We start from the raw sequence: 24,742 nt of genomic DNA, 5'->3' as shown, positions 1-24,742 counted from the left end.
CAACAAATCAACAACTTGGTCCTCACTTCTGCAATATCCCAATCGTAACCTTCCTTCACTAACAAGTTCTCTCAAGTAGTGAAACTTTGTCTCAATATGCTTGTCCCTCCCATATGCAATTGGGTTCTTAGAAAGATTAATCACGAAAACATTGTCAACCAAGAGTTAACAGCCTTACCCTCACTATTGTCCAGCTCCTCTAATAGATTCATAAGTCACACTTGGCACGCATATAACGAAGCGGTAATGTGCCCGACCTCACAAGATGAGAATGCAACTACTGATTCCTTCTTCGAACACCATGAGATTGGTGTTCCACTAAACATAAATATGTATCCAACTATAGACTTTCGATCATCTTTATCTTTGCACTAATTGGAATCGATAAAATCGAGCAAATTGTCTTTTCTTCCTGTATCCGCTGCGAGAAAGAGCATTCCATAGCCAACAAAACCTTTGACATATCTTAGGATTCCCTTGACTGTTGTCAAATGAGACACCTTCGGTCTCCCCAGAAACTACTCACAATATCGACACTAAACGCCATGTTCAATCGTGTATTGCACAAATAATGCAAGGATTCGATTAACCTCCTACATTGAGTTGGATCAACATCTTGCTCATCCTCATTCTTAGACAACTGCAACCTTGGTTTAGCTGGAGTAATGGTAGCATTATAATGCTTCATTTCAAACTTCTTCAATATCTCAATAGCATAGCTTCTTTGGTGCATGAGCAGTCCTCTTTTGGATTTATGGAACTCAATGCCAATGAAGTATGTAATGAGGCCAAAGTCAGTCATCTCAAACTCTTTCATAAGTTCACTCTTGAACCTAGAAATATACCTTTTGTTGCTTCCCGTTATCAACAATTCATCTACATATAGACAAAGGACAATCACTCATTCACTTGTATTCGTCTTCACATACACTCCATGCTCGGATACTCACTTCTTGAAGCCAACATCCTATAGGAAACCATCTACTATTTTATTCCAATCTCTTGGAGCTTGCTTCAAACCATATAAAGTCTTCTTCAACTTGTAGACCTTCAGCTCTTGGCTTCTCACAACAAAACCAGGGGTTGTCTGTCATATACCTCCTCTTTATGCGGTCCGTTCAAAAATGCATATTTGACGTCCATTTGGTAGATGGGCCAATTATGGTTATTTACAATACCAACAACAAGCCTAATGGTTTCAATCCAAGTAACCAATACAAATACCCCTTCAAAGTCCATGCCTTCTCTTTGCAAAAACCCATTAGCCACCAATCGAGGCTTATGATTGGTTATCTCACCCTTGGGATTCGCCTTCACTTTGAACATCCATTTCCCACCAATTGGCTTCTTTCCAACTAATAAATCAACCAACTCCCAATGGATTCCAGCTCCTCTTTCATAGCACAAATCCACTTTGGATCACTTAAAGTATCTTCCATATTAATAGGTTCGAATTAAGCCATAAGTGCAAAATGGACGAAATTGCCGTCATCATTGACTTCATTGTCTCGAAACAGCTCACAATCTTGGAGTCTTTGTGGAAAACCTTTTTTCCTTGTTTATCTTCTAACATCCCCTTCATTTTGGGCTTCAACGATGATTTGTTATGCATTTTCCCTTTCAACAGAACTTGAAATTTCAAAGTTGTGACCGATTACAGCTTTCTAGTAACCGGTTAGCACCTGCTTGTAATAGGTTAATAACTGCTCACAGCCGGTTAACAGCTGCTCTGCTTACTTCATTTCATCAACCATAACATCCTGACTGATCATTATCTTCCTGCTTGCAGTATCAAACAGTTTGTAACCACCGATAGAGTGATATTCTACAAGTATCATCACTTATCCCTTATCATCGAGCTTCTTTCTAAGTTGTCCCTGAACATGTTGGCATGTAACAGAACCAAAACTCTCAAATGGTTCGGATTTGGTTTGAATCCCGATCATGCTTCCTCCGATGTTACTTTCTTAAGCTTCTTTGTGGGACACCTATTCAACAAATAGGCAAATATGGGTACCGTTTCTCCCCATATCTCTTTCGGAAAGTTCTTCCCTTTTAACATGATTCTCACCATGTTCATGATCGATTGATTCTTCCTTTCAGCTACATCATTTTGTTGTGGTGTATAGTGTAACACCTCAAAAATTGCCCTCCTCTCTTGGGACTAGCATAACATATTACATATCATTTTAGGTCATTAGGCATTGCATATTGCATATCATGTGGTTACATTGTGCAAGCCAGTTTCCCAAGTCTTGATCAGAAGATAGGAGGTCATGGTGCAAGCCTAGGGTTTTATTGAATGATCATTAGCCATCTGAGGATGGAAGTCCAAATTAGGGTTTTGTGATTCTCAAGGAGATTGGTTCTTCATCTTGATTGAAGTGATACATCATCATCATCATGGTCTTGTTATCATCAAGTGTTGAAGCATATTCCTTGAGATTAGGGTTTTGACCACTGGTCAACCCTAATCGATTGCATTGAGCCAATCAGGGCATGGCTAGGAGATGGGGTCTATAATGAATATGGGGATCATCATGTGAATATATTGTGCTTATGGAGGCTAGGGTTTCATCCTTGAGCCATTTCATCAGAGAATTGGGGTTCAGATTGATCAGTGCATTGCCAAATTCATCTATTAGTTGAAGAAGTCAATTGTGGTCAACTGTGCTTGATTTTATGGATTTGGAGGTAGGAGAGAGTTGGATACACTTCATTCATGTTGGAACAAGTGTTATTTGACATTGCAAAGCTCAAGAATGGAGAAAATAAAGTCAGGACAAAAATTGCCAAAAATAGAAAGTGACTTATAATGGAAGTTTCCAAAAATGGAAAGTTGTTGACCTCAAATTTACATGTCCAAGGAAGCTTCAAATGAAAATTTGTTCAACATGAAAGTTGTAGATCTTGTTCTCACCTTTTCAAAAAGTCCAAGAACTTGAAATTCCCATGTATGGTTGGCAAGTTATGATCCATTCAATTTCAAAAATGACCCATAATCAGAGGGGCATAACTTCCACATGGAGTGTCCAAATTGAGTGATCTTTTTATGTGCAAACTCTATTTGACATGTACTTTCATGGTGCATAATTGGAATTCATCAAAAATGGTCAATGCAAAAAGTCAATTTTCAAATGTACAGTTAAAAATCCAAGGGCAAAATGGTCCAAGTTGAGAAATAATTGGAATTTTAGCATGGGAGTTTTTGCAACACCTCACATATGCCAACTAGAGATGGTTTGAATGGTCATAAGTTTTCAAGGTCCAATGTTTGGTTAGGCCATTTTTGAACTATCATTTAAAATGCATTTTTTTGGCATAGCATATGGAAAATGAGAATGACAAAGCCAATTGCCATGAGACAAGTGCCAACACATCACAGCTGATATTTGGAGAGTGTGTGAGCTGTCATACAGCTGTCACAAGCCCCAGGGTGAAATGTCCATTTTGCCCTTGCTTTGTAAAATTGCATTTTTGCTAATTACATCATTTTTGGTTAATTTGTGATTAAGAGATGGATTAAGTGGAAGTATAAAGCATTAATCATAACTGAATTGTAATCACAATCACAAATCACAAGAAACTCTAACAACTTTTCCCTCCAATTCTCCAAATTCATCAAGAAGCTTCATCAACAAAATTCATTGAAACTCTTCCAATTCTTCACCAATTCACGAAATTCTTGTTGCTTCATCTTCATTGGATCAAGAACTTCAACTGTTTCATCAATTCATTGGCAAAAAACTCAAGGTTCGTGACTGTTGCAAAGGAGCTCAACAATGGCATTTTGCAATTTCTCACAGTTGGAGCATTCTTGAGCTGATCTATCTTCTCCAATTACCTTGCTGAACTTCAATCTTCATCTGTTTTGAAGAAATACGCGCCAAAGCTCCAAGAACATCAACTGTTCCATTCAAGGTACCTAAATTCGACCTTCACAATTCCTTGAAATTCCATATGCGTTTTGAAGTGAATTCCATGTAGATGATCATGATGTAGGTAGTTTTTGATTTAGTGAACTATAGGTTGAGAAATCGTGTTTGGAAGATTGATGCGTGTTTGCGTTTTCGCTCGATCCATGAGCTACAGTTAGAATTAGGATGAATTGATTACATATTTGAGATCCTCACGCTCAGACCTTTCCAATGGATATCCGTTTGTGTATTTTGGTTGAGAAATGAGCGAAACCGCATTGGAAGGTTGAAGAACACGAGCGCACGCGGTGAAGGTGACGAAGTTCTGGAAATTTTCGCTCCAGATCCGTTCCATGCTGGTTTCCGTTTGAATTTCTGTTTCCCTCCAAGCGCAACCAATCACACGCCGACACCTCAATTATTGAAACGCCTGCGTTTTGGCATGGCTGGTGTTATTTACTGAAATGCCATTGGACTTAATAATTCCTTTTAATTCATTAAATAATTATTTCAACAATTCATTTAACTTATAAAATTCATAAAAAATTAAATTTAAATCCAAAAATAGTGAGACTTTTTTTGATAGATCCCAAATTTTGTCTAGTTTTTTATAGGTATGATAACATAAGTTGTGCATGGAGAAATGTTGACCTGGCCTATTGATCTTTGACTTGTGTGCCTATTTTGTATGTTTTTCCAAATTCATCATGAAATGCTCATACATTTAAAGAAATGATTGAAATTGTTTATGCTCATTCTGGACATGTTGATGGTGATTTCCATGTAAAGTTTGTGATTTTTGGATAACTGGTTGATTAGATATGAATTTTTGGATTAAGGTGTGACAATTTGTGTCACACCTAGCTAGGTCAACTCTCTGATTTTATTTTCCTGGCCTAGGAATGTTGAATTTCTCCAATATTTTGCATGTATGATCATTGATGTGTTAAGATGACATGTGAATTTTTCTGGATTTTTTGGTGGCATTTTCAATTTGATTGATAATTTTCTTCTCTGTTGATTCATTTTGCGACCTTGTGTGATACATGTTGGCATATCTTTTGTGAAATTCTCATATGGTTTTGGATGAAGATGAAATTTGGTATGCTGGTTATAGACATATTATAGGACATCATAGTTTTGGTCCCATTCATTTCTAATATGTTGTCACTGTTTTGTGAATTTTTGAAGTGAATGCATGTGTTGGTGCTATGAATTGGCTTGAATAATTGTGTCTGGATTTCTTGATTTTTATTGACCTAGTTTCTTTTGTCCAATTGAGCTGAAAATTGACATGCTACTTGTTGATTGTGTCCTGTTTAGGTGTGAATTATTTGAGGATTTTTGGAATTGTTTTGGTATGCTTTTGAGTGAAATAGTTCTGTTTGGTCAATTGAAGTTGCAAATTGCATGTTTGATGTTAAATTGTGCATGAATTGATATTGGTGAATGGTATAAGCATGGGATCAATTGCATTTGCTTTTGATTTGTGTTAATTTGATTTTGGTTGAGAATTGCTTGCTGTTTAGAATTTTTTCTCCCTTTTGGACCCTAGGCTTGGCCTAGTGGTCTAGTTTCTCACATTTGGTGTGTATTTTCAGGTTGAAAGGCAAAAGGCTTAAAGAGATAAATGCAAGTTGCAAAAATTGAATTTGTTTGATGTTGTCCACTAACATGACTTTGTTTTGTAGGATTGGAAGCTTGAGCTTGACCTTATAGCTTGCACTTGTGTGCATTAACTGGTGTTGTCTGTATAGATTGACTTTTGTTGTTTATTGTTTGTCTGTCTGAGTACTGATGATACTTGATTGATTTCAGGTACATTTAGTCGCTTACAGTTCTTTAAGAACTTGCTTGCTGCTGCTTGGTTTTTAAACCACTTGAGGTAGGACTTCTATTCTTCATGTAGTCTGGAAGACCTGGCCTGTTACTTGGCCAGGCAACTGTCTGAAGTCCTCCTTAAGAGGCGATGTTTGTGGTTGTTTACATTTGTGCCAAGCAGGTAAAGACCTCTATGAGTCAATTGGTGGATCAAAGGGATATGCAATCTATCCCCCACTATTCTGTGAGTCGTCCCTCTGCTCACACGGCTGTGTGTTGATGCATTGGGACACAAACCCAAGATCTTGTGCTGTTGCACAATCGAGTCAGAGTCTTTGAGCGTAGAAGGGTCCCTCTATTCTGGACCCACGCTCCTTTGTCTGAAGCTCTCCCTGGTCAGGGATGAGAGCTGTGAAGTCTAATCTTCACTTACCTTTCATCTGCTTCACCTTAGCCTCGCAATGGCAAGGTTAAGAGCGAATAATACCCATGTACAGATGACTTGCTTCGGCAGTCAAGCCCATTGTTTGAGCCCACTTGATTGGTTATAGCGTGTGCTTTGTGAATATTTGTTTGAAATGCTTGTTTTGTTCTGATGATGCTTGTATGCTTGTTTTCCTGGATAGGATTAGCTTGCAGTTGTGCAAGTAGGTAGAAACCTGAACTTAGGGCAATGATGCATGACAACACTAGGCTCGAGTACAGCTCCCTGGTAGTGTGTCTTCCCCTTGGTTTCTGGCTAGATTTTCTTTCCCTTTCAGGGGAACTACATCGCCCTGATCCTCGTTCCAGACGAGGTATGTAGGCAGGAGACCGTGCGAGGTCTCTCCGGGCACCCTTTTCTTTTTTTTGCGTGTGTTTTGTTTGGCAGCTATCAGGCTCGAGTTCCCGACTCCCTGTTAGTCTGTGTGTGCCGTTTCTTCTGACGTCTCAGCGTCTCTTCTGGCTTGCTTGATGACTTGTAGGCTCGAGTTCCCGACTCCCTACTAGTTTGCATGTTCTTTCTTTCCCTTTCAGGGGAACTACATCGCCCTGATCCTCGTTCCAGACGAGGTATGTAGGCAGGAGACCGTGCGAGGTCTCTCCGGGCACTTTTTTTTCTTTTTGTGTGTGTTTGCTTGTTATCTTCTTGTGCGTGTTTGGTTCGGATGCTGATGTAAGTCCATTGATTGGCATTCAGGCTCCATGTTTGCCTGTGTTTCTGTTTGCTTGTTTGGCGTGCGTGAGCCGAACTACGGCAGCTCTGATTCTCGTTCCAGACGAGATACGTAGGCATAGGATGCGACGTCCTATCGAGCTCTCTTCCCCTTAACCCCACTTGTGTTGTCTTAGCGTGTGTGTATGATGCTTGTCTGTTTATTTTAGCAACCTATTCTTTCTTTTAGAACGTGGATCCCGTCGAGTACGACGGACGTGAGGGGTGCTAATACCTTCCCCTTGCGTAACCGACTCCCTTACCCTTTTTCTTTGGTCGCGAGACCATTTCCTTTCCAGGTTTCTCTGAGCGTTTCCTTTCCCTATCTTGGGATAAATAACGCGCAGTGGCGGCTCTGTTGTGTTTTTGTTTCAGCCCGCCGGTTGTTTTTTCGCGGATGCGACATATAGGATGGTACTACCTCATGTGGAATCCCTTCTTGATCATAAAACCTCCTAAAATCATTTGAGACAGATTCACCTCCACCATCTGTTTTGAGCACTTTGAGTTTTTGACCACTTTGCCTCTCAACCATGGACTTGAACTTCTTAAACACTTCAAATACCTCATCCTTTCTCTTTATTAGGTATGTCCAGAGCTTTCTACTATGATCATCGATAAATATGACAAAGTATTTATTACCACCAATGGAATCTACTTGCATTAGTCCACACATATCCGAATACACCACCTCAAGGTGATTCTTGGTTCTACAATCTGCATCCTTGCTGAATTTACCCTTATGTTGCTTCGCTTGCACACATTCTTTACAAATTTCAGCCGGTATGTTGATCGATGGCAGCCCCGTTACCATTCCGTTATTTTGCAAGTCTTTGAGATCTCTAAGATTGAGATGTCCAAGACGATAATGCCATGTTCGTTCTTCTCTACTTGATGTAGTAGCAAGATATCCATGCTTCACAACCTTTAGCTCAATCTTAAAGGTTCTATTGGCAACCATAGGTCTTTAAGGACCAAAGCTCATTTTGCATCCATAACGCGCAACCCCTTGTTTTCCATGTGAATCTTGTAACCCTTCTCAAGTAATTGGCCAATACTTAGAAGGTTAAATTTGATTCCTGAAATATAAAAGACATCTTTGATCAAGGAATGTTGACCATCCCTTTTCATAATCAAAACATCACTGATCCCATCGGCCGCTAGAGTGGTGTCATCCGCGAACTTAACTTTGTTCTTCATGGCACGATTGATTTTAACAAACCAATCTTTCCTCCCCTCCATATGAGTTGAACAATTTGAGCCTAAATACCATTCCTCAGTGCATTGAACTCCTTTTGTATAAATCATGATGTTTTCTTCTGCATGTAATCAGTTAACTGTATCATTCAATTTTGTAGAATTCCTTGATTTGTTGTTGTTGTTGCATTCTCTTTCTGTGATCATGACCAAGAGTGTACTCTTTTCATCAAACTCTTGTCTTGCAACCTTGGATTCATCCCCTTGAGGTTCCTTCAAGTTCTCATTGTACTCTCTTGCAAAATGACTGAACATTTGACACTTAAAGCACCGCTCCTTGTCATCCCCTGCATAGGCCTTCTCTAAGATCTCCTACGTTTTCTTTGACAATTCACAATCACCAACTTTCTCAAAGTTGTCACCATCAACACATTGATGGATCTAAAATAGCGCCTTGAAATCTTTCTTCTTCTCTTCCTTATGCATTGCTTGTTGTGCATCTGTTGCACCCGCGACAAGAAGAGTAACCATGTTCTTGATCACTTTAAGAACATCTTAGTAACCAAACAACACCTTCATTTGCTTGTACTATTTGTCATAATTCTTCGCATCAAGAATGGGTAGGTTTGCATGGATTCTTTCATTGGAAGCAAAATTCATGTTGCATACTATGTGTTTGTGGATCAATTTTAAGACTCTTGATGCCAAATGTTAAAATTTTGAACCACAAGATTGGTGAACAATGGTGGAGAGAATTGGAATGTGGAGAGTGAAAGAGGAAAAATGAGAGAGAGAGAGAGAGAGAGAGAGAGAGAGAGAGAGAACTATGGGTGATAAGTGATTATTGCATTCTATATATTTATACAAATGTTACATTATGATTGGGAAGCAAAACAACCAAATGAAATAACAAAAAAGTACAAAAATCGGACTCGTAACTGATTATGCCATTTGATTAGCCGGTTATATTTGACAATAAAATTAAATCAACTTAGTGGTAACCGGTTAACGGTACATGTTGTACGCCTTCGAAAAACATCATTTTTTATTACTTCATATATATTGTTTGTCTTATTGTAATCGATTAAACCTCGTGTTAATCGGTTATAACACTTGAATTATTTAAAATAAATTCAACGTAAAGGACAAGTATCCTTTCTTTCCATCTCTAAAGCACAATGAAAGTCCCCTTTCAATCCTACAGGAAAAACCTAAGTATACTTCAATCCTAGAAGTTGATTAAAGCACATCAAAAACTTAAGTAAACTTTTGGTTAAGCGATTTTCTTTGCAATCCTTGGTTTAAATAATTTTATTTAATATTATTAACTAGTATTTAATTTCATTTCATTTTATATTTTTGTTTAAATTATTAATAATGGATTATACTCCTTCAAAAATAATTATTGCATCTTATAAAGTTATTTATCCTAAAATAATTATGATATTTTAATTTTCAATACAATTCTAATGATAATGTTATATATTTATATATATATATATATATATATATATATATATATATATATATATATATATATATATATATATATATATATATATATATATATATATATATATATATATATATATATATATATATATATTACAATTAATATATGCAGCTACAACATGATCCAATTAATCAAAAATTTGTTTTCCCTGTTGTTGCTACTACACATGGTACATTCATTCATTTCTAATCTCTAGTTTGCAATTCATGATGTATTAGAGACATATTTAGTTGATGATTAATTAATAGTTTGAAATTAGTTAAATAGTAACTTTTTTTAAATAAGAAATTTATTAAATAATTTTTTAAAATACGTAATTTTTGTCAAAGATAATCATATATATATATATATATATATATATATATATATATATATATATATATATATATATATATATATATATATATATATATATATATATATATAAATATAATTAAAAATCTCAATTTATGGAATTTTTACAAAAATAACCCACTTTTTGAAGGAAGTTTCCAAAATACCTCTGGTTTCAAAAAAATTCACAAACTATCCCGATTTTAGGAGGAGACGCCAATTCAATTGACGACTCCTCTTAAAAATTGAATGCAGACGCCAATTGGATTGGATAGGGCAGGTGCCCTAGTCAATTGGATTGGCGCCCCTGTGTATAACTTGATACGAGGCGCCAATTGGATTGTCGCCTCAGTGTAAAATGCATTTTTTTTGTTATAAATAGATGCGTTGTGTGAGTCATTGTTCCATATCTCAATTAATCATTTGGAAATCATGTTTGGTGTTCTTCGCCCATACGGAAAGGTAATTTATGCGAGAGACAAACCTCAGATGTCGATGTTGTTCTGGAACATCACTACGTTCGATCAACTGAAGAGGGAGTTGTTTCGTTGGTTAGATGGGAAAATACCAGAAGGGAAAAAAATTAGAAGTACTGAGAGACTCGACAGTATCTTTGGTTGTGTGCGAATGAAGACTGATAAGGATGCTAGGGAAATGATGTTCGTTCGAGATGACATCAATTTGATTGTTGTAATCAGTTAGAAATATTTCTGTTTTCAGATAGCTTATTTTGTACTGATGGTTGTTGTGAACCTCGTTGTAACAAAAACTTAATGATATATAATGATTGAACGTTACAGAAATACAATGTTACAAAAAGCTTAAGACCCAGATGATGCACATCGATTGGGACAATTATTCTTGTTGTGTCCTAGTTGACGACATATACTACATAATCTTATCATTTTATCTGTGGAATCCATTTATGTCCTGATATGTGTGTTGTTTGGCCTTTCTTTTTTCTTTCTACGCATCTCGTCGTTGTGCCAAGCTATATCACCTTCATATGGAGGCCAGTATTCCTCCATTGGTAGTACCGAGAAGCTTTGATTATATACATTAATGATGGTGACGGTCTTGTACACATCAGATAAATGGTTGTAAGCGTCTTGACGAGTATAAGCGCATGTTACAATGACATGGGAGCAAGGAATGCGGAAGGCCTGTAATTTTCCACAATCGCACCAACTTCTGTTTAGTCTAACAGCATAGGCTAAATTTGGTCTCTCCTTGTTGTGATCCATTGTTTCCTAGACGCTGAAATGTTGCCTATGACGGTCAAAGACTGTTACAGCGTGTGTGCTAGCTTTGATGCTCTCTTCTTTCATGACCTTCATGCAACACTCACTGAATGCTTGCCCGGATATTAACACCGTACTCCATCTTTCACCTCTGGTTCCGAACGTGGAAGTCAACCTATAATAAGTCGATCTTACCAAGGCGGTTATCGGCAAGTTTTGAATTCCTTTGAATACCTCGTTCATGCATTCCACAAGGTTTGTTGTCATGTGGCCCATCGACAACCTCTGTCAAATGCCCTTGTTCACTACTCTACTGGTATGTTATTTAGCCATCTCCCTGCGTCTTCATTAGACAGTCTAATTTCATCACGATAATATTGAAATGACGGTTAAGTTAGAGCATACCCAACATTCACCACCTTCTTGTGAAGATTCTTATCTTTTATAGCACGCACGAAATTTTGTGCAATGTGTCTGATGCAATAGACATGGGTAGAAGGAGGATCATGCCATCCGTTGTCATGGTTGTTGTAGGCACTCTCAATGGCGGCATGTCTATCAGAAATCAAACAGAGATTGGCTTGTGGAGCCACATGCGTTCTGAGATGTCGAAGAAAGAAACCCCATCCACCAGCCGTTTCACATTCAACCAGAGCAAAGGCAATGGGAAAGACATTGTTGTTACCGTCTTGTGCAACCGCCATGAGCAAAGTACCCTTGTATTCTCCGTATAACCAAGTGCCATCAATTGAATAATAGGTTTGCAAAATGCGAAACCTTTGATGCACTGGTCAAATGCCCAAAAGAGATGGTGAAAGATTCTATTACCTGTAGCACAGGTTCCGTCTGACATCATCGCTGTCAATGTCTCCATAATTGCCCCAGTTCTTGGGACATATGTTTTTAGTGCCCAAAAAAACCTGGCAATTCCTTGTATGAATCCTCCCAGTTGCCGAATACCTGTTCAACATCCTTTTTCCTCGCAATCCAGGCTTTCTTGTAAGATGGAGTATAATTATATGTTGTTCTGATATGAGATATAATTATACTCACCTTCACTGATGGGTCTTTATTAACCAACAGCAGAATGTCTTGACATATCAACGCAACGCTTAGTTTACGGTGATCTTGTTCAAAGTTAGTTGCAATGCAACTGTGAGGTGGGTCTATTGAAGCGATCTCCCAAGAGTCGTTTTTATTTTTGTAAGACGCAGCCAAATGAAACTTACAAAGAATGTTATGACATTCGATAACATACCTTCTAGAATAAGTGTGTTTCACTGTAAAATCAGCAGAGTTGTTCATGTGGAATTTTTTGATAGCTAGAACACATTCTTCTTTGGTACGAAACATGTCTCCCACCTTTAATTCTCCTTCTGATCTCGGATATGGATTACAGAAAACACTGTTGGATGTTTCATCGTCGTGCAGATCCATATTTGTCATATGTTGAGGCGGATTGTAGACATGACTAGGAGGTATTGGTGGTGGTTGATCATCATCTTCAATGTCGTTGTTCAGCATGTGATCAACCTGTATCTCGGTCTCCTCTTCTTCTTCATCAACGACGTCCATTTCTGCTTCTGCTTCTGGGTTGACGTCATCTGACCATTGTGGATCAAGTTCACCAAATTCATCCTGACTAGTTATTTGAGACTGTTGAGATTGTATACATGGTTGAAGAGTAACGTAGAACTCAATACAGTTGCATCATGAATGTTCATGACTAACAAACATGTATTCAACATCTTCATCGTCTCGTGCCTTAAGGGGGAAAAACTTGCATTGACTATTCTAAAAAAATATTGGATTTTGATACGTGATCTTTGACACAATACCCGATCCTATACATGATTGTATTCTTTTTTTTCAAATGCAAGAAGGTTGCATTTCTCTTGATCGTGAGTCTAATGGTGCCAGTGTTTCGAAAACAAAAACCATATAACTCAGACTCGTATGTTTCACCGTTTCAGTGAATGTTGACACTGTATTTTGGTGAAGATGACATTGTGCAAATGAAAGCTATTTTCTTGCTGCAGATGAATATGAGTGAAGTGTCTTGGATGTTGATAGTAAGACACTTAAATAGGGGAGTGAAGTGTCTCACAATCAGACCTAGTTCGGAGTGACGTGTCGCACATGCAAGCTAGTTCGAAGTGACATGTCGCACATGTAAGCTACTACGAAATGATGTGTCAACGATGCAAGCTACTAAGAAGTGACATGTTCAACATGCAAGAGAGAGGACAACCACATGTCAGACATGCAGACACACACTCCAAATGAATTGGCGCCCCATTCATTCCTTGCACATGGGCGCCAATCCAATTGGCGACACCTTGTCAAAGCATGCATGCAGGCCTCAAAACCAAGCAATCAGACCTAGGTCTTGCATGCATGTCCCTATGGACGCGCCAATTTGAATGGTGACTACCTCAACAAACCTTCTCCTGTAGTTGGTAGTGACGCTCCTGGCCCCTCAGATGCTCAAACACCGGTACTGAATCATCAACGTGGGTTAGGGTAGCTAGAGGATGTGGGACCGGAGGTCGGTTAGGTGATCCCGATCATCACCATTAGATTTTTTTTTGTAAACGACAAATTTTATTAATATCAATTGGTCATATTTCAAATTTATCTATCATGTATATCATTTACAAAAAAAAAATTACATTTTATACTGAGATGTCAATCCAATTGACGCCTCATATCAACTTATACACATGAGCGTCAATTCAATTGGCTAGGGCACCTACCCTAACCAATCCAATTGGCGTCTCCATTCAAGTATTTAAGAGGGGTCGCCAATTGAATTGACGTCTCCTCCTAAAGGTGAGATGGTTTGGAATTTTTTTTGAAACTAAGGGTATTTTGGGAATTTCCTTGAAGAAGTGAGTTATTTTTGTAAAAAAATCTCAATTTATTATTCTTTTATTTTATATTTATAATAATTCAAATACACATCAATAGTAAACAAAAATAATTTTATAAAAATATTATTTCTCTTTTTTATTTATTACTATTTCTTAATCAGGATAAAATGACCACAATTATTTTGATTGAGTATATTTTAATACTAATGTCGCATTATTAATAATTCATTGATTGAGTTATTATTTTTTTGTCTAAAATATTATTTTAAATTCAATATATCATGCTAGTATTAATAAACAACTTTACTTAACAATTAAATTATTATTTTATTTATAAATAAATTATTAAGTATTTAATATTATTTATTAATTTTGTGTATTGTTTAAAATAATTTTTAAAATAATTACTCCATATCAATTAACAAAAGAACATGCACAGCCTAGCCAGTTGATATTGCAAGAGCTTTCTAAGAGAAAAACCATGTTGATTCGATGGGATGGAAAACAAAACAAGAAAATATTTGTGTAATTAAAAAGTTTTATTATTATGAACCGGTAGTATTACAAATAAGGAAAATACAAAAGTCCTTTACGCCGATAGTACAAAGATACTATACTGTCACAGTCTCACTTCCTTCCTCCTCTCTTCACACCGGAAGCTTTCTTTGCTGAAGATTTCAGACTCTTTACTGGAACTTTCTTTGCAGCAGCTACTTTCTTAGGTGCGGTCTTCGCCACAGCAACTTTCTTTCCCGGCGTCGTCTTTGTTGATGTCTTTGCAACCTTTGCGGGCTTTGCCTTAAGCTTGGGTTTGACAGATGCCTTGGGCTTCGCAACAGTTTTTGGCTTGGCGGTTGTTTTGGACTTGATTGCGGCTTTGGGTTTGGCAGCAACTTTAGGCTTGGCGGCAGCAGCTTTGGGCTTTGAAGCAACCTTTGATTTAGCAGCTTTAGCTTTTGGCTTAGCGGCTGGCTTGGCCTTCACAGACTTCGCCTTGGAAGCTGTCTTTGCCTTCGGCTTGGCAACTGCTGGCTTTTTGGCCGCTGCTGAAAGCTTGAATGAAGCTTTAACCTTAACAAGCTTTCCAGAAGCAACATTCTTCTTCAAATTTTGGAGCAATAGCTTCTTGAAGTTAGCAGGAAGCTGTTTCTGTTTCTCTTCGATGAATTTCGCAATCGCGTATTGGCTCGAACCGTTCTTCTCCTTCAGAGACACAATAGCATCCTTAATCATCTGCAATTCAATCAAACCAATAAAAAATTAGATCCAATTGAAACTATAATTCATGACGAAATAATAAAATTGAACAAATGAAGAATTGAATCGAACCTCTTCGTAAGTAGGGTGTGAAGCAGGGTTTCGTGGTTTGGAAGCTTTCTTAGACTTCGATTCTTTGGTTTTCTTCTTCGTCTTCTCTACTTCAGCCTTTGGCTCTTCCTTTTCCGGGACCTGAGGTTCGGTAACTGTTGTTGGTTCGGTGACAATTGGTTCGGGAACCGACTCCACCGCAACAATGGGTTCTTCTGTGGCCATTGCAAGCAAACTTTAACGGAAAAGAAATTGATTGGTGGGAATGATTAGTAATATGTGGGAATTGGAAATTTTGTATGAAAAGCAATGGAATTTTGATAGTTTAAATAGTTCAGTGTATGCGGGATAATATTTGTTTGCTTAATTCTCATTGGTGCAGGGAACCCGGCAAGGATAGATGCCTTCTTCTATTTTAAATGTCACCCCTTGGATGGGGCTTCTATCCACGGTTGCTTTTGATTGATCAGTGGAGAATAAGAAGGAAAGTTATTGTACACGATAATTAAGTGGATGCTTATTGTGCTTTTAGGCTAGTTTGTTTTGGTCATAACATGAGCTGTGGTTTATGGATTTGGCTGATTTCTTTTACAACTTCTAGTATATTTTATCAGCTTTCTAAGGAGTATTTCAGCTTCTAAAATGCATGGATGGTTTGGGATAATTTTTGTTCTGAAGGCACAATGGTCATGATTAGGATTTTTAACGATGTTATCAAGGTTTTTCTTTTTATTGAGGTGAATGTTTTCTATGAGAATTTGATCAAACCAACTTTTGTAATAATAGATTACGAGACAATTTTATTGCATCAAAAATTATGAAAATTCATTGAGATTTGAATATATAACAATGGTCTAAAATATCATTGAAGTTGAACAAAAATAGTATTAAAAAAAAGAATATTTTTTTTGTTAAATATTGTGTATAGACTATATAATTATATATTTGAAATTAAAATCAATTCAATTATACGAGAGTTATCACTTCTCAAATTCTCAAGTATTTACAACTTCTTTTACCTTTTTTCATAACTCAAATATTATATTTTTTCACACATTTTATTAGCATAAAATATTTTTGCTATTTTTTTTCTTTTCTTTTTCACTTTTTTTTTAATTTTCTTTTTCTTTCTCAACCTTTTAGCAACTCACATTTTTCTTCCAGACTTTAATACAACTAACATTGCACTGTGAATGCTCCCAAAATTTTTTAAGACAGAAGTTAAAATTCCAACCACAAGTTATGGTTGATGGTTCAAGCGTTTCAAGAAACAAATTCAGAATTCATACAAAAATCAATGATGAACTAATCTTTGTTGCAATCAAAGGAAATATCTCAGTTTAAAATTGATATAGATTCTGACATTAAGGCTCAAAGGGGTTAACTAATCCTCGCTCACTCACAAGGTAGGTTACTTTTGGTCAAGTGGTTGTGCTCAAAATCAAACAAAATGCATTGATCATTTTCATGCCTTCATACAAGTCAACACAAATGCAAGATTAAACATAAATCAAACGAATTAAAACAAGAATTGTTGGTCTCATGTGCAATTTAGTAAATAATGAAAGTTTCATCGCCTTTGGTTATGATCTAAAGTTATTCAAATATAAACATGGATTGCAAAATAATGAATGACATACCATTTGTACAAATTACAAGTTTCATATTCATGTTATTTCCTAGAAAGTGTTAAACATGTACCTTGGCAATGTAGCAAATTTTCAGCTCATATAATTACCATACAAATGCAAGTTTTTATATATTTATAGCCCAATTTAGCCCTTATCACCCACATGAGCACACTATTGTCATCAATAATCAAATGACAATAGTAGGGGTTGCTGAATCACTCAAGTGTAAACACATGGCTCGTCACTCATTAAACATTATTGTCAGAGGAGGAGAAACAAGTTCAGTTAGTAAAAGATATGCCCGAACAGTGATACACGTCAGACGGGAGTTGTCTTCGGAAGAGACAAACAATCAGACCATAATTACCTTCTCTGAAAAAGACCTCAAATGAGTATCACTCACGAGGATGACCCAATGGTGATCAAAGTACAAATCCAGAATTGGAACGTGAAACGTGTTTTATTCGACCCGGGAAGCTCAGTAGATGTTCTATATTGGGAAGCATTCAAGGGAATGGACTTTGATATCATCGAGTTATTTCTCTTTAAAGGTTCACTGGTTGGATTCTCGGGAGAATCGACGCAGGTGATGGGACACTTGCCCATGATAACTACTTTTGGTAATGGAGAAAGCGCAAAGAGCGTTCTGGTAAAGTACTTAATTGTCAACATTTCCTCCCCCTATAATGTTTTTATATGTAGATCTTTTTTTAATGCTCTGGAGGCAGTGTTATCCACTATGTACCTCACACTGAAATACCCTTTGAAAGATGCCAAGTAGGAATAATAAAAGGGGACCATGAGATAGCAAGGAAGTGTTATAAAGATAGTTTGAAACTTAAGAAGAGAATTATCACTAATGAGTCAGTCAAAGACGGCCAGGTAAAAGTGAACTCAGTTGAAATCGACCCAAGGGAAGATCCGGTAGAGGATAGTCTCACATCTATTAAGGATGTAAAAATAGTACAGATTGATGTTCAATCATCGCAAACAACTCAGATCGGCTTTAATCTATTCCCAAAGGAGGAAGACGAGATCATCATGATTTTAAGGAAGAACATGGATATGTCCACGTGGAAGTCGTCTGATATTCCCCGCATTGAATCCAGCGTTGTTTGTCACCACTTAGCATTGGATCCCGTCAAACCAATAGCACAGAGGAAGCGGAAGGAAGGTGAAGAAAAGATAAGAGTTCTAGAAGATGAAGTCGGAAAGCTAATGAAGGACGACTTCATTAAAGAGATCAGGTACCCGACTTGGTAAGCTAACATAGTTATGGTGAAGAAAAAGTCAGGAAAATGGAGAATGTGTGTAGACTTCGCCGACTTGAATAAATCATGTCCAAAAGATTCCTACCCACCCCCTCACATTGATCGGCTCATTGATGGGGCTTCCGATTTTTGTCTTCTTAGTTTTTAAGATGCTTACTCGGGATGTAACCAGATTCGAATGAATTTATTAGATGCCCCTAAAACGACATTTATGACCAACAAGAGCAATTACTATTACGAGGTGATGCCCTTCGGGCTAAAAAATGCAAGGGCTACCTACCAGAGACTGATGGACATGGTGTTTGCCTCCCAGATAGGACGAAACTTGGAGGTGTACGTGGATGATATAGTGGTAAAAATACCAGAAGATTGGAAGCATGTTGAGGACATAGAAGATACATTCGCATCAATCTGGGGTTATGATATGAAGTTGAATCCTAACAAATGTATGTTTGGAGTACAAGCAGTAAGTTCCTAGGATTTATGTTAACCAGTCGAGGTATATAAGCAAACCCAGAGAAATACCAGGCAATCATTAACATGAAGAGTCTGTCAATAGTGAAAGTGGTATAACGGTTAATAGGGCGTTTGGCTGCCTTGTCTCGTTTTTTGTCTTGTGCAAGGGATAAGTCAATCCATTTCTTCTTTGGGGTGAGGAAATCAATGAAATTACAGTGGGTGGAGGAATGCGAAGAGGATTTTAAAGAGGTAAAGTGTTTCCTATCCTCACCCCTAATCTTGGTACGACCCAGGAAGAATCAACCACTTATCTTACTTAGCAGTATCAGACAAAGCTATGAGTTAGGTATTGGTTCAGGAGACCGACAAGGGAGAAAAACCAGTGTACTTTGTTAGTAAGGTGTTGAAAGGGGCATAATCATGTTACCAGAAGATTGAACGTCTCGCTGTTGGCAGTGGTGATCAAATCCCGAAAATTGAGGTACTATTTTCAAGAGCATCCCATTATCGTCAAGACTAATTACCCTATTAAACAAGTCTTGAAAAATCCGGATTTGGCGAGAAGAATGGTTGGGGAGGTAGAGCTGTCAGAATATGATATAAAATTTATGCCTCGAAGTTGCATCAAGTCTCAAATCCTCGTTGATTTCTTAAACGAATTAGGTGTTCTGGTTTCATAAGAATCATCGTGCAAATGGACTTTGTCTGTTGATGGGTCCTTTAATATCAAAGGAAGCGGATCCGAGATGGTACTCGAAGGACCAGGATATCTAATGCTTAAATACTCTTTGCATTTTAATTTTCAGGCTAGCAATAACTAGGCAGAATACGAAGCTTTAATTGCAGGGATGAAGTTGGAGAAAGAGGTCAGAGTGACTCACTTACTCATTCAAACTGACTCCCAGTTGATCGCCAATCAAGTCAAAGGAGAATTTCAGACAAAGGATCCTTCGTTGATCAAATATTTATAAAAAACTATCAAGATGTCCCAAGCATTCGAAGATTTCGAGATAAATCACATCCCTATGGGAGAGAATACCATAGCCAACCTCTTGGCCCGGTTAGCAAGTATCAAGGGCATTGGGTTAAATAAAATAGTAATTCAAGAAACCCTGGAGACACCAAGTATCGAAGTAGAAGAACTCATGATGCTAAAGGAGGTTAAGGACTGGATGTCGCCTATCATTCAATATTTAAGTTAGAACGAACTACCAGAAGAGGAAAGAGAAACCAAGTGTATTAGAAGAATATTCGTGAGATACCTCATCATGTTCGATCACCTTTATAAGATGGGTAGATCGGCTCCTATGTTGAGGTGCATCTCAGAGGAAGACTCAATTTTTGTCATGAAGGAGGTACATGAAGGAGTCTATGGCTCTCACATTGGAGGAAGGGCATTGTCCGAAAAGATACTAAGAGCAACATATTATTGGCCGAGCATGTTACAGGATTGTGCGAAGTTTTTAAGCAGGTGTGAAAAATGTTAGATGTTTGCTCCTTTTATTCATTCTCGCGCAGAAGCATTACATTCGATGTCTTCATCATGGTCGTTTTATCAATGGGGAGCGGATATTTTAGGTCCATTTCTTGTGGCATCTGAATAGTTAAAATTCTTAATAGTGGATGTTGATTACTTCACCAAATGGGTGGAGGAAAAAGTTATGCTCTGCATCACAGTAGAAATCACACGCAAGTTTTACTGACGAAACATAATTTGCCACTTTGGTTTGCCTGGAGTTATCGTATATGACAATTGCGTTAAATTCGCTAGCACCTCAGTTATTGAATTTTGCAAAGACCTGGGAATACAAAATTGGTTCATCTCAGTAGAGCATCCTCAAGCCAACTGTCAGGCAGAAGAAGCAAACAAAATCATTTTATCGGGGATGAAGAAAAAGTTGGATGAAGCCAAAAGATTGTGGTTCGAGTACCCGCATGAAATTTTATGGACTTACCACACTACGCTACATTTAACTACTTGGGAAATTCCATTCAGGATGGTTTGCGACGCAGATGCAATGATACCAGTTGAGATCAATACACCGGCATGAAGGCGTTTGAATTTTTATGAAAGCGTTAACTCATAAGGGTTGAACGTTTCGGCGGACTTGTTAGATGAAATTAGGGAAACAACCCATGTCAGAGAATTTGCAGATTCGCAAAGAATTGCTCGGAGGTTCAATATTGAAGTGAGGCAGAGGGGATTTCACGAGGGTGACTTAATGGTAGAAAAAGTGACTCATCCCACAAAGAGAGGAAAACTAGCTCTGAATTGGGAGGGACCCTACCATATCCGTCAGAGGTTAAACAAGTGGGTTTATAAGCTAGAGAACTTAGAGGGTGTTGAAATACCCATAACTTGAAATGTAACTAGTCTCAAATTTTATCTCAGTTAGACTATGTAATTAATACGTTAAATAAAAATTATGGGGATGCACTATTTTCTCTTGCAAGGGCAAGGGGTTTTAATGAGACACCATAATTAAAACAAATGTCTTTATAAAAGCAAATCATAGGACATGATCCAGGAAAAAGTCCAAGCGCACTTGAATCATCTGGCATAATCGACTTCAGACGGGTAACGTTTAATAAAACCTTTAGCCTAACTGAAGTCCAAGCACACTTGAAGCCTCTGGCATAATCAGGTTCGGCAGAGTAACGTTTAATAAAACATATGGCCTAACAAGCCTCTGACATAATTGGCTTCGACCAGCTAACATTTAATAAAACATTTGGACTAACTGAAGTCCAAGCGCACTTGAAGCCTCTGGCATAATCGGCTTCAGTCGGGTAACGTTTAATAAAACCTCTGGCCTAACTGAAGTCCAAGCGCACTTGAAGCCTCTAGCATAATCGTCTTCGGTTGGATGACGCTTAATAAAACCGCTGGAATAAATGAAGTCTAAGCATACTTGAAGCCTCTGGCATAATCGGCTTCGGCTGGGTAACATTTAATAAAACCTCTAGCCTATCTGAAGTCCAAGTGCACTTAAAACCTCTGACATAATCGACTTCGGTCGGGCTATGTAAAATGAAACCTATGGCCTAAGAAAAACCCAAGTAACTTGGGGATTCTGGCACCTCGGTTACGAATGAGTAATGCTTAATGAGAGCATTTGTCTTCATTTAAATGTAAAACCCATGGGGCTCTGAACGCCATATAAGCCAGTACACCTATGAAGTTCAACGATGAAATCGATTTATCACCGATAAAGCATCTGACTTATCTTAACCTCCCAGATTTTGTGGTCAGAGATAAGATAATTACGTCGGTCTACAATGTCGGCCATAAATTCATAACTCAAGTAATAATAAATGAAGTCAAAGGGAATGCACAGAAAAGGAATGAAGTAATGTCATCAGAAACCCTTTAAAAGGCTTAATTGTTCAGCAGGAAAAAAATATTGTTCAAAAAAGATACAAGGTGCACATCACCATTGATGGACAACAAAAAGCTTAAAAATAAACTCAAATTTCATGAGCTTCTGATGCCGAATTATCATTCATCACACCTCTAAATCCTTCTACTTCAGGAGTAGATTCATCCATGTCGACTAGCTGCCCGTCCACCACAGTCTCAAAGAAATCCATCTTCAACACGTCTTAGTCTGGTGCAATTCATAGAGCTTGGGCTTTAGCCCTTTCAAAAGCTTCATCGTTGACAGAAAGCAAGTCCACCTGTGCATCTTGAAGCGATTACTTCAAAGTCTCATTGAGATTCTGAGATTGCTCTACTTCTTGAGTTAGACTAACATTAGCTACTTCCAACTCCGAGCACCTAGTTGTCATGGTTTCATTCTTCGTAGTTATTTCCAATAATTGAGATTCTGATAGCTCCTTTTATTTTTTCATCTCATAGAGTTGTTTGGTCAATTCCTCCACTTGACTAGTATGGGTTTTCAAGTTATCCCTTAACTGACTCAACTCTTTGTTAAGGAGAATGTCATTTTGCTCATGTACATTACCCAGTTCAAATAAACCGCTAGTCATAACGACATACCTCATTAAGTATGCATCGAGGTTTTGGGTCAGTTATTGGGAACCAATAGACTTTACTTTTTCAACATCCTTGGATGTGTTTAGATTATCATAAAGGAACCTCAACCCATCAAAGTTGTTGGACCAAAACTTAAACTCATAATAGGGTTTGGCTTGATGACTACTACCTGAATCCTGCATAAGAGTGGTAATTGTCAAGTCTGCTTAACTGACATCGTCACTCATCAAGGTTTTAACTTTATTTGGAGAAGTAGGCATTGGCTCCTCAGAAGTAGGGATAGACGTTGGTTAGGGGTCCGATGTAACGGAAGCCACCTTAGCAATGTCCAACTTCTTTCATTTGAGGGCCCGAGTCTGTATGCCTGTAAGGTCGCTCTTGGAAGCATATTGATCTTTGCGCCTTGCTCTAGCCTCGACCATTAGCTTTTTTTGTTCAAAGAGTTTGTGGTTTGTTATGTTAGCTGAAAGAAAAATTCAGATCAGTAAAAAGGATGATTAATGATTTCATACTAGACTACTAGATAAACATATATGCGATTACCCAAAAAGTTAAGAATTTGTCCATGATCATCAATCATTTGTAAAAAATATTTGACTCTTATTACCCGAAAAACATCCAAGACAACCAAAGATCGAATTTCCAAATCATTCAGTTTGTCATAGTCAAAGCTAAAAACATATAGAGGATTGTCCAACCAGTAGATCAGGAAATGATGGTTCCCATCTAAATCATACATATCCTGAGGACATCTTGCCCCACTTTTAACTTAAAGGAATTTGTCTTTAAATCCCTTATAGTTAGTGGTAAAAGCTTGCAAAATCTCTTTCCCAGAATTCCACTAAGGGAAACCCAACCTCCTCTTTCTGTACCCTTTAACTCGAAGAATGATAAGAATAAACCTGATGTCGGCACTATGTCCATTGAATCAAAAACTATCTCAAAAGCCTTAATAAAACCCCATCCATTAAGGCGTAATTGTGAGGGAGTTATGTTTAGGGTTTTGAGAAGGTCAGATTTAAAGTAGGTAAATGGACAACGGACTTTAAAGTCTTAAATAACTTCTGAATAAAAATAAAAATATTCGTCAGACACTTCTTAAGGACGAATACTACACACTTTTTCACCAGTTACATAGGGTTCCAAAATTATGTCCTCTTCATTTCCAATAAAAGATACTAAAGTATTGGAGCGAAGCTTCGAGATATAGTTTCCATCAATAATATTATGGTTATAGATCAAAACCTTTTTGTCTACCAAAGATCCTTTTGCATCCATCTAAATATTTAGAAAATCTGAGGAGGAAGACTCCAAATCATCGTTACTAGTAGGTGAAGGGATTTCACCATAAAGTTCTCTAATAATGCATGCAAAATTTGCTCTATTCAAATAACCCTCACATTCTCGCATACAGACATTCAAATTATGTTCCTATCACTAGCAGTGAGAAAGATTGAATATGAAAACATAACAATAATAAGGAAAAAGAAACAGATGAGTAATGATACCTGAAGTTTGAAGGTTAGGAGTCCAGTTGGTAGATACTCAGAGAGAGAGAGAGACAACTGGAATAAACACTTGGAAGAGATGTTTGAATAAAAACCAAACCTTTAAAAGTAATATAATTTTAACAATCAATAAGTTACAACAAAAGGAAAATGATGAAGTGGGAGTTCCCATAAAAATCATCATGATGAGGATATATATATATATATATATATATATATATAGAGAGAGAGAGAGAGAGGAAGACTAGTATTCCTTCATAGAGAGGTCGAGGAAGACTTTGACTTCAAGTAAAAAAAGATTTTTTGGGCTTTTCTTATCCGAACACTTCGATCTTTTAGACCTTATGCTCGGAGGGCTTATGTACATCCTAGAAAATTAGTTAACCAACTGAGGTATGAGATTGATGAAACCTATTTTGAACACATGAGTTCTTTGAGGCCAAGTTGGCATGATAGTCGAGTATGGTAGGGTTAGCAT

At 37.5% G+C, this 24,742-nt stretch overlaps 1 protein-coding gene across 1 annotated transcript; it reads right to left on the bottom strand.

The window, feature by feature from the left end:
• Positions 1-14,610: 14,610 nt before the first annotated feature.
• On the bottom strand, positions 14,611-15,715 carry LOC127091756 (histone H1-like). The gene is made up of 2 exons (XM_051030451.1): positions 15,420-15,715; positions 14,611-15,323 (listed from the first exon to the last, which is right to left on the bottom strand). The coding sequence occupies exons 1-2, from the start codon at positions 15,621-15,623 to the stop codon at positions 14,718-14,720; spliced, it is 810 nt and encodes a 269-aa protein (XP_050886408.1). The 5' UTR covers positions 15,624-15,715; the 3' UTR covers positions 14,611-14,717.
• Positions 15,716-24,742: the final 9,027 nt, after the last annotated feature.

This window comes from Lathyrus oleraceus, chromosome 6 (assembly GCF_024323335.1).
Source record: "Lathyrus oleraceus cultivar Zhongwan6 chromosome 6, CAAS_Psat_ZW6_1.0, whole genome shotgun sequence".
In the NCBI taxonomy this organism is placed as follows: domain Eukaryota; kingdom Viridiplantae; phylum Streptophyta; class Magnoliopsida; order Fabales; family Fabaceae; genus Lathyrus; species Lathyrus oleraceus.
This window is presented reverse-complemented; position numbering and strand designations above follow the sequence as displayed.